The sequence below is a fragment of the Mugil cephalus genome, chromosome 4 (assembly GCF_022458985.1).
Source record: "Mugil cephalus isolate CIBA_MC_2020 chromosome 4, CIBA_Mcephalus_1.1, whole genome shotgun sequence".
Taxonomy (NCBI): Eukaryota; Metazoa; Chordata; class Actinopteri; order Mugiliformes; family Mugilidae; genus Mugil; species Mugil cephalus.
Window position 1 is genome coordinate 14,843,838 of NC_061773.1, and position 10,155 is coordinate 14,853,992.

The 10,155-nt window shown below is 40.2% G+C and overlaps 2 protein-coding genes across 2 annotated transcripts; both read left to right on the plus strand.

The window, feature by feature from the left end:
- The first annotated feature begins 1,716 nt into the window (after nucleotides 1-1,716).
- On the plus strand, nucleotides 1,717-3,834 carry LOC125006327 (odorant receptor 131-2-like). The gene is made up of 3 exons (XM_047582269.1): nucleotides 1,717-2,311; nucleotides 2,717-3,142; nucleotides 3,577-3,834. The coding sequence occupies exons 1-3, from the start codon at nucleotides 2,198-2,200 to the stop codon at nucleotides 3,832-3,834; spliced, it is 798 nt and encodes a 265-aa protein (XP_047438225.1). The 5' UTR covers nucleotides 1,717-2,197.
- A 2,247-nt stretch (nucleotides 3,835-6,081) lies between these two features.
- On the plus strand, nucleotides 6,082-9,429 carry LOC125006328 (odorant receptor 131-2-like). Its single transcript, XM_047582270.1, has 4 exons — nucleotides 6,082-6,227; nucleotides 6,410-6,550; nucleotides 8,690-8,954; nucleotides 9,037-9,429. Exons 1-4 carry the CDS (start codon nucleotides 6,082-6,084, stop codon nucleotides 9,427-9,429), a joined length of 945 nt encoding a protein of 314 aa, XP_047438226.1.
- Nucleotides 9,430-10,155: the final 726 nt, after the last annotated feature.

A 10,155-nucleotide genomic window follows, 5' to 3' on the forward strand; every position in this document is an offset into this window, starting at 1 on the left:
GATTTCTAAACACCATAAGTAAATTCTGGAGCCCGATGGAAGGTTGGCTTTGTATTTAAATCAATAAAATACTGAGTTGATTAACATGTTTTTCTTCTGTCTGCTTCGTTATTGGCTCAGGGATCAAGAAGCTCCTGGTGATCATTACAGGTAACTACAACATAACCTATGACATCAAGACCCTGAGCCTATCGCTATGGCTCTCTTATTATTGATACACGCACTAAAGCTCCCACTAAATCTTCATATAAGAGCAGCGGTGTGAGGAGGTGCTGACCTCTTCGGTCACAGGTGAGATCATGGTAAAGATCAGCTGATGCTTTACGGATGCAGAAGACACTGACACTATTATTAAAACAGGATGTGTTTCTTTCATTTTTAGTGTTATTTATAATTGTTTAAAAAGGTTTGATGTCGCTCACTTGTTGAAGATGCTTTGAATGTCTAAATGTGGGATATGTGCCTCTGTTTGTGTAAACACGGAAACTAGATCGTTATTTTATGTGAAGTGTAATGATGTTTTATTCTGGTCTCATTTCCGTTACAGACTCATGAGCTGCTGAATGAAGTAAGTTTGTGTGTAATGTATTTTTTTGTAATGCATTTCAATATATGCATATTGTAAAACGATTACCCTATAGTGACTAAAAGTAAATGAGGTGAGATAGAGTCACTCTGTACCTGCAAGGCACAGCAGACATTTATTTTGAAACAGTAACGTGACGTGGGTTTAACTTATGAAAACAGTATTTCAGATTGTCTCAGTCGAATGTGTTTGCATGTTAACATGATTCCCCCCCAAAAAAACTCAAATGTGTTTAATGCATAAAGATGTTTTCTGATCTTCCTGTAGATTTAACCTTTATTTAAAACAAAAAAAAATACAGAGTCATGACGTCGTGATCAACAGTAAAGAGGATATCTACGGCTGCAGGTGAATACAGGTAAGGATAGAAATGTAGTGATACAATTAAAATACAGTATACCGGACACTTTATTAGGAACACCAGCGAAAACTAATCCACTCTAATACAACAGTCCTGCTTTAAATCCTCAGTCACGACTGATCTAATGTTCAGCTGATGTTGTTGACGGTGTCAGAAAAGTGATAATTAAACTGGATGATCATTTTGGAGGATGTGGTTTGTGGTGCTGTTAAACTGGATTCGATTCAACACTAAAGTGTTTCGGTCATTCAGTCTAGTTCTTGGATTGAAATGTCAAAATAATGCGTCAATTCAACAGTACTACAAACCTCCTAAATGAAAATGCAGCTGAATCAGCAGCTCTATCAGTTATTTTAAAGTAATGCTGAAAAGTAGAACCCGGAGAAAAGAGAAGATTTAATACAGGACTGTTATATTAGATCATTTTTACAAGTTTAACTAATAAACTGGCAACTGAGTGTACTGCTTTTCTTTTGTTTTCCATTATAATTTGTCTACTGACCGTCTATAACAGCAAGCAATTGTTGGATTCTGTTTTTTTAGAATGCATTTCATAATGCACTCATATACATATATTTTTAACAAATGCTTTGTTTCACTTGCTAAGTTGTTATATGTGTACAGCTTTTTGAAATTTCGCCTTATAATAGATCTTAAGTATTTATTTTTTTGGTCAAATCAGACGTATAAAACCATGAGCATCCCTTGAATATAACTGCTGTACCTCAAACTTAATTTCTGTGTCTGCCTTTGGTTGGAGAAGAGGACATGTTGGCAATGAACTCCACCTCCTCTGGGCCTCCAGACTTGCTGATGAGCAACGCCAGCTCCGCTCTGGCAGGGGGCGCTGTTTCACTGTATAAAGACAGCTTCTCTAATGCTCTGACTAAGAACATAGTGGCCATGTTGGTATGGCTAGCCCTCAGCGTCATCAACAGCAGCATGGTGCACACCTTCCTACGACACAGGTACGCAGAGCTGACTGACACCACAACAACACAAAACACCCGATGTTACCATGATTCGAATTATTTAATCAGATTTATCGCCTGGCGAGCTCACACATACAAGGAATTTGTCTCGGTGACATAAACAGAAGCCTAAAAAAAAAAGAAAACAATATAAAATATACAAAAAGTCTAATAAAACGGGGATTTACATAATGAATTATTGTACTCACTAACACACCTTCTCCTTCTGAGCTCTAGTTTATCTCTGACTCTAGTTTCTTCTATGAGAACCCCCGGTACATGATGTTCATCTGCATGGTGATCAACGACGCGCTGCAGCTGACCCTGGTGACAGCCCTCTACGTGGCCAGCTACATCTTCAGGAAGATCCACGCCTCTGTCTGCTGCTTTTTGGTTTGTAGCTGCGTATTATAAAAATGTTGATACTGTTGATGTTTCGTACAAGATCCTGGACTTTCTCTGTCCCCTTGTAAAAAATATTAAAACTTCTATAAGGACATCAAGACAAGAAAGATCCAAATAGGAACCGCAAGTTTTTCTCTTTCCTTAAATGTTTAATTTAAATTCAACATCTTACCAGTGATCTTGGGTCGTCATGTGTGTATTATGAGGAGAGGAAATGACAAGTGCTGCAAGAATCAGTTGGAGCTGCTTTAAATCCAACATGGCCGCAACTACAGAGAAAATGTCCAAATGTATTAAAGCCTTTCTTTGTTAACGCTGTCTGAATCTCCACCCTGCTGCTGCAGCAACAGCCAGGATCAGCCAAATAACTCAGCACCACTCTGCCCCCCTCAGATCATGACGGCCGTCCTCACCACCCGCTCCACCCCGCTCATCCTGGCCGGCATGGCCGTGGAGCGCTACATCTCCATCTGCTACCCGCTCCACTACAACCAGCTGTGCACCGTCCCCCGCACCGTCCTCCTCATCAGCGTCATCTTCGCCCTCACCGCCGCCCCGCCCATCACCGACCTCCTCATCACCCTGGTCAAGGAGCCCCCGAGCTTCTTCCACACCACCATCTTCTGCGACCACGCGCTTCTGTTTCGCGACCGCTCCATCTACTACAAGAACTGCGTGTTTGACGGGACGTACCTGTCCTTCGTGGCCCTGACGCTGCTCTACACCTACTGTAAGATCATGCTGGCCGCCCAGGCCGCCTCCGCGGGCCTGGCCTCCGTGAAGAGGGCGAGAAACACCGTGCTGCTCCACGGAGTGCAGGTGAGGATCACGGGAGACAAGGCGAACACACACCTAATATGATTGGGCACGACCTCTTTTCTAGGAGACCACAGCTGCAGACGTTCTGTCGTTTATTTTATACGCTCAGCTAAACTGTTCACTAAAGCATTTTAAAGCAGTAAAATACAACATTTAACCCACGGATCAATTTTCCAATTAACTAACTAATCACTTTTACTTAACCTTTAAACTTGGTTACACAAAGTCTTACCCTATAATTAAAGGACGACTAAGGATGAGTAGTTTGGCAGCTCAGTATTTGGCACGCAGAGCTTTCACACGTGATTAAACCTGTTCTCCTTATAAACCTCATCTTACCTCATCTTAATTACTTGTGATTGCTAAATGTTAGAAGGTTTTTTTTTTTGTTTTTTTGTTTTCTTTTTACACGCTGCCCTGCTCTCTCCTATCAGCTGCTGCTGTGCATGCTGGCCTTCGTGGTTCCCTCCCTTCAGGCCGCTCTGATCTCCCTCTTCCCCAGACTGAGCCTGGAGATCCGCTACATCTTCTTCCTGCTCGTCTACATCATCCCTCGCTTCATGAGCCCAGTCATCTACGGTTTCCGAGACGAGCAGTTCAGGAAGTACTGGACGCGGTACCTGTCGTGTCGGAGTCACAGCGTAGTTAGGGTCAGGCCGGTGCTGCTGAAAGTCAACCTGCAGGTGAAATGACCACGTCGGGCAACGTCGAGTCCACCTGGACGTCGGTCGCTGCGCAGGTTCACTACCGGCTTCTTTTAGGGTCATGGGTTTCACCGCTCTGTTGCATTTGGTTCGGTTTGAATGCGTGACCTTCTACAAATTAAGCACATGAGTGATGAATCAAACTATTTTCAGAATATAACTCATATGAAAGACTGAGAAAGGATTGAGTGGATCAATAAATGGAATATTATGTTGGAAAGTATGGATTTAATTTTAATAAATTATGTTAACTTTTTTAAATTAATTAAACAAAATAACAAAATATATATAAAATATATTTCACTGACAATGATGGGAAATGGTGTTCTTAAAGGACAACATTAATGCACGTGTCCAGTTTATACCAGTAAATCTACAAAGACAACGTAACTCTCATTAACTGAAGCACTTTACAGTTTGGTTGACAGGGTAGTAAATTCCACTGCAACTTGTTTGTATCAAAAAGAAATGTCGAGTTGAGGCAGCTACAGATTCAAAACATTCAGGAGGCTCTTTCTTGTCACCATCCACGAGGCTGGACAACTCACAGTACAATCACCCGGTAACTCTGATATTAAGTGACTCTCATGTCTTGTACTATCATCTGCCTCAAACAAACTGGACACAGTCCCCTCACACATACTCTTTATACACACTGACGTCTTTTGGACTGTCCTGACCACTACTTTATACTTACTGAGGACAGATTGTAGATAATCACACTTGCCATTTACTGATACCATTTCTTTTTGGTCCCTTCAACAGACTTTGCACAGTTTACCAGAGCTACTCTGAACATTGTCTGTGAAGGTTCTCAGACATCCAGGCCATGGTACGGTACATATACTGAGAATATCCATGTTTATTGTCTACAGATTACATATGGACTTATTTATTGTGCACAAAACTAATCCGTTGCAGTTTCCTCTGTCTCTTATTGTATTGCTGCTCTTTCACCCCATATTTTTCCTACTGGGTTCAATAAAGATGCATCTCATTTAATGTTCATCGCAGTGCAAAGTCACATTTTCAGCTGCGCTTTGATCGATAGTCTAAAAGCCCATAATATTTCATTTGGATTGACAGAATAAATTCCTCAAATTGCAACTGAAATAAAGTTGAATTGTTTCTGTTGAATTGAATCTCAGTTAAATGTCAAATTTGATACGAAAAATGCATAAATTATTTGCTTCCTCCTTCCTCATCTCACCAACACACAGTATATGGGCTCAAACACAGCTAGAAATGACAAAATAAGGCAGAGGAAGAAAGGCCATGTTACATCTGACATAAGCTCCTCATGCTCCATGAGCTCAAACTAAATCAGCAGAGAAGATTCAGATACGACCAGCTAGCTCTAAAACCACAGTTAAAAACAGCCAACATGCTGCTTTATTGTCCAGGATGTGTATAATGAGACACTATACTCTTTATATATAGATACTCTCTACAGCACTAATATGTAAAATGACTCCCTAATGTTGGGGACAGACATGAAGAACACAGTCTTTGAGTCAGATTTTGTTTATGAAAAGGGAAAAAACAAGTACTGGGTGATCTGCGCACATTAAACTGAGTGAAAACATCCCGGCAGGTTCTGTCCATGGTGCTGAATGTGTTTCTTTCTGATTTTTTTTTTAGTCTGGAAGTCATACCGACTGCATGAATACATACTAAAACAACAATTAATGATACATTTATTTATTATCACAGTGGATTACAATGTGTTCTTACTTTATTAATTCTCTGTGAGTCCATCTGGTCAGCTCCACCTCTCAACATGAGCTCTCCTCACTGCGTCATTAGCATGAAAATCTATATAACTACATCTCTTCCCTTTGCTCTCATTACTAGCACAGAATACTTGGTTGGCCGCAGTAACTCGACTCGGCCCTGACCAGAGTGGGGCTGAAGTAAGCGTGCTTTAGTCTTAGAGTGATTGTGTATTTTTTGTTAAGATGCCACATTTAAATCAGTAAGAAGCTTCGTTAGATTCACTGTTTGCTTTTAACATTTACATTTTTAATGAAGATTCCTGGTCCTAACAGAAACTAAAATATGACTGAAATGGCAACATGTTTACAGTGCAGATAAGGTTTAGTTGTAGCATTTTGTTATTTTACTACAGGGGGTGAAATGCAGTTATTAACATTTATTATTTCTAATTAGAATCTCAGTATAAATGAGACTTTTTTATTTGTCTGTGGAAATAAACTGAGATGGTTTCAGAGCAACATGAACTCAACCCGACGTCTGGACAGCTTTAACGAAGCTTTCACAAAGAACTTCATCACCTTCGCTCTCGGCTTAATCATCAACTGCATCAACGGAGCTTTTGTCTACACTTATTTTAAGAGTGAAGTCTTCCAGCAAGACCCCAGGTGAACCACAGCAGTGTGCTACAATAATAACAATGATAATTATAAAAAACAAAACTGATGAGATTTGATACATCTGTTGAACTGGACAGACTTTATCTGATGTATCTTTCTAAATAACATTTTGACCGATTTCAGAGCAGAGAAGCGTCTTCGTCTCGTCTTATTGCTCTTGTCCCCTGCAGGTATGTGCTGTACATCCACCTAGTGGTCAATGACATGATTGTGCTGACGGTGTCTGTGGTGCTGCAGATCATCACCTACACCATACCCCTCAGCTTTTCTACCTGCTGCATGCTAATACTCATCGTAGTTACCACCAACAAGTAAGAGTGTGTGTGTGTTGTAGTCGGTGTGCTTTATTACATACACTGTATTGCCAAACGTATTCATTCACCCGTCCAGATAACAGAATTCAGGTGTTCTGATCACTTTCACAGCCACAGGTGGATAAAGACAAGCACCTAGGCATGCAGACTGCTTCTACAAACATTTCTGATATTTTATTTTCCATTTGTGTCAATTTCCCCTGAGAATAAACAAAGTATCTATCTATCAATCAAAAATCATTCTGAAATAGCCCTATGAACGGTTTGTCTGTGGGGCAACGGAGGTGTTGAAACTGCAGTGGGAGATTTCAACATGTCTGAAATTTTTCCAGATCATTCTCATAGACTCTTGAATTAAATCACTTTATTTAAACTACGGGCGGCACCTCAATTACACGACTGGTCAGAATCAAATTATAAATATCTCAAACTGGAATCACTACTAGTCATAATTCAGTTACAGACATCTGTGATTCACATAGCAGATATCTGCAACTCAATTGTAGACATCTGTAACTGTAGATATCTGTAATGACAAACCCCGTGAATGGCAAAAGTGACGTCATTTGTCCTAGGAAGAAGAGTTGCGGATATCTGAAATGCTCTTTTTGACCAGGCTCTTTGTCAAAACTGAATTACAGATATCTGCAACACATATCCAGTCTGGCTTTTAAATGTTAAAATGGCTTGCCATAAAGGTGTACCCCGTCTCCCGCAACGATGCCAGCTGGGATAGGCTCCAACAACCCCCGCAACCCTAGTGAGGACTAAGCGGTCAACTTGTCTGATTTTAATGAGAGTACCATTACCAGGTCCCCTGCTCGTTATTCTCAACATGATGCAGATAGTTTGAAATGTGATGAACTGTATAGGATGATTGTGATGGTTCACATTATATTTTAATAATAGTAAAAGTAGTTGTTTTTACATTTTTTTTTATCTGAACTGATAAATGGCAGCCATCTATAAGACCAAAGTCATGAAGTCGCTGTCTAATGATATCCTATAGTTTGTGTTATGTCGCCATCTAGTGGTTACTAGTGTTAAGCGAGTTAAAAAGAAAATCAAACAAAAAAACAAACAAACAAACAAAAAAACAATGTGAAGACATTAGCACAATTAAACTAAAATAACACACAGCAGGGATTACTCACGGTAGCTTGGTGGAGAGAAGGTAATCCTCCAGCTCTCAGAAGGCGGTAGGATAATAAATCCTTTGGGAACATTTTTGGAGGCAGCGCATCTAGGATATCAGAGATATCATTAAAAAAAAGAAAGAAAGAAAGCTGATGGACAGAGCCTCCCTCAGCGGCAGCAGGAAGTCCAATTTATCACTACATGTCTTTCCTACAGTGGCACACAGACTTTTAGTTCAAAACATGACACCTCATTAGCATTAGCATTAACATTGGCATTAGCCTGCGTCTCGTGTAGACTTTCTGCCAACTTACAGCGACCCCATCAGGTAAAGTGCCTAAGAGTCAAACTCCGGCGACACGTGGTAGATTTTAAGTAATAATACCACACACCCTGTGTTTCTCTATGTCCTGGTTAAAAAGTATTTCAAAATCTTCTGGAATACGGCAGCACGTAACAATAAAACACAGGATATTATTATAAAAAGGAATAAAAAAAATCTGCTGATGATGATTGGTTGGGAGGAGCCACATAAAGCGAAAATATATTATCCAAATAATGTAATGTTATATTTGAGTTTATTTAAAAATAAATAAATGAATTGATTGATTAAATTAGATCAAAATACAATTTTAATTGGTTGGGCAAAGGAGGACATTGCTGAGGTATGAGAGAATGAGGTATTGAATGATGTTGAAATGACCAGGTAAAAGCTTAACTTAGTTTGTTTGGTTGGTTGGTTGGTTCTTCGTTTGCTCAGTTGATTTATTAGTTGGTTGGTTGGTTGGTTTACTGGTTAGTTGTCTGGTTGGTCGATTCTTGAGTTGGTTTATTGGTTTCTTATGGTTTGAGTAGAGTAGAGCTGCTTGTTTGTCTAATCAAAAACGTTCTTTCCTTTGAGTACAGATTTTCACCATTCTTTAATATTTGAACTGTAAATTCGTGTTAAAAAAAAAACTTGTTAAAACAACTTGTGTGTTGTCATTGTCTTCATTCCAGGAACAGTCCTCTGAACCTGGCTGGCATGGCAGTGGAGCGATACATAGCTGTTTGCCGACCTCTTCACCACACTCAGATCTGTACTGTGCAACGAACCTACGCTCTAATTGCTCTGATCTGGGGAGTCTCCCTCATCCCCTCCATCACAGATATCATCATCCTCCTCGCCACCCAGCCGCTGTCTGTCTTCTCAAACAGTGTCCTCTGTTACCCTTCCTATATCTATAACACCTCGTACCACAAGACACACAGTTTGGTTGTCCAGGTGAAATATATTTGCTATTTCTGTTTACTGTGTACTTGTCTTAAAGTCAGGTGAGTTCTATGTTGTTGCATCTTCCCTTCAGGTGCTCCTGTTGTCCTTCGTCTTCCTAACCCTGATCATCACCTACCTGAAGGTGTTCTGTACTGCACGGGCAGTTTCTGCTGCTGACCAGGCCTCGGCCAGAAACGCCTGCAACACCATCCTGTTGCACGGATTGCAGCTCCTCATCTGCATGTTGTCGTATGTGGCCCCCTTCATCAACCTCTTCTTAGCCACTGCGCGGCCCCAAGACAGCACCAAGATATTCTTCGCCACCTACCTGTTCACCAACGTCCTTCCACGTCTGCTCAGTCCGCTCATCTACGGTGTCAGGGACAAGAAGTTCAGCAGCCACATGAGGCTGAACTTCTGCTGTAAATGCAAAAATCCACAGAAAAAGGGAAGGGTGATGAGCTCCAAAAATGTGCTGCACTGACTTTAAACAAACTTTACATGGATTTTTTTTAATGTTATATCTCAATTTTTTCCATCTTTTGTTATCAGTTTTGATGGACTTGATTGACTTAAACTCTTAGGTGTTTCTGTTATTTAACCTAACCCACTGACAGCAATGTCAAAGTAATAGTAACATGTGTCGATAGAAGATGAAATAAGAGAATCCTTTAAAAATGAAAACACAATTTGAGACAACCAATCTGACATAAATGTAGACAAGATTTAGACCAGGACTCTTACATTAGAATGAGTGTACTGAATGAACCACCAAGTGAGTGTGTAATCATTATTATATGAAGTATGAATCAACACAGAGCACAAAAGCAGTCCACTCCTTATCTTCTATCCTCTCAATGAAAATAGTTTTAGGCCTTTTTTTTAGTTTTTCAAACTTTATTACCCTCAAGAGATTTTTCCCCCTAAATTGTACATTAACCTCATATGTCATATAACGTAAACAGAATAATATACATGAGACACAGCACATCATGGCTGACAAACAAGTGGTTCTTCAGTCGTGTCCTGTACTTGAACCCAGACAGTGGGAAGTGGTGAAGTTGTGGCTGTGTGTGGGTGTGTGTTGTTCTATGCTATTGTGATTGAAATGCATGCGGTGACCTTATTATTAAAGTCTGGTCTGATAGGTTGACCTGTTATCCTTGCAGCGTTGTTGCTTATGCTTATGAGTTAGGTTTGTGAGTGCATG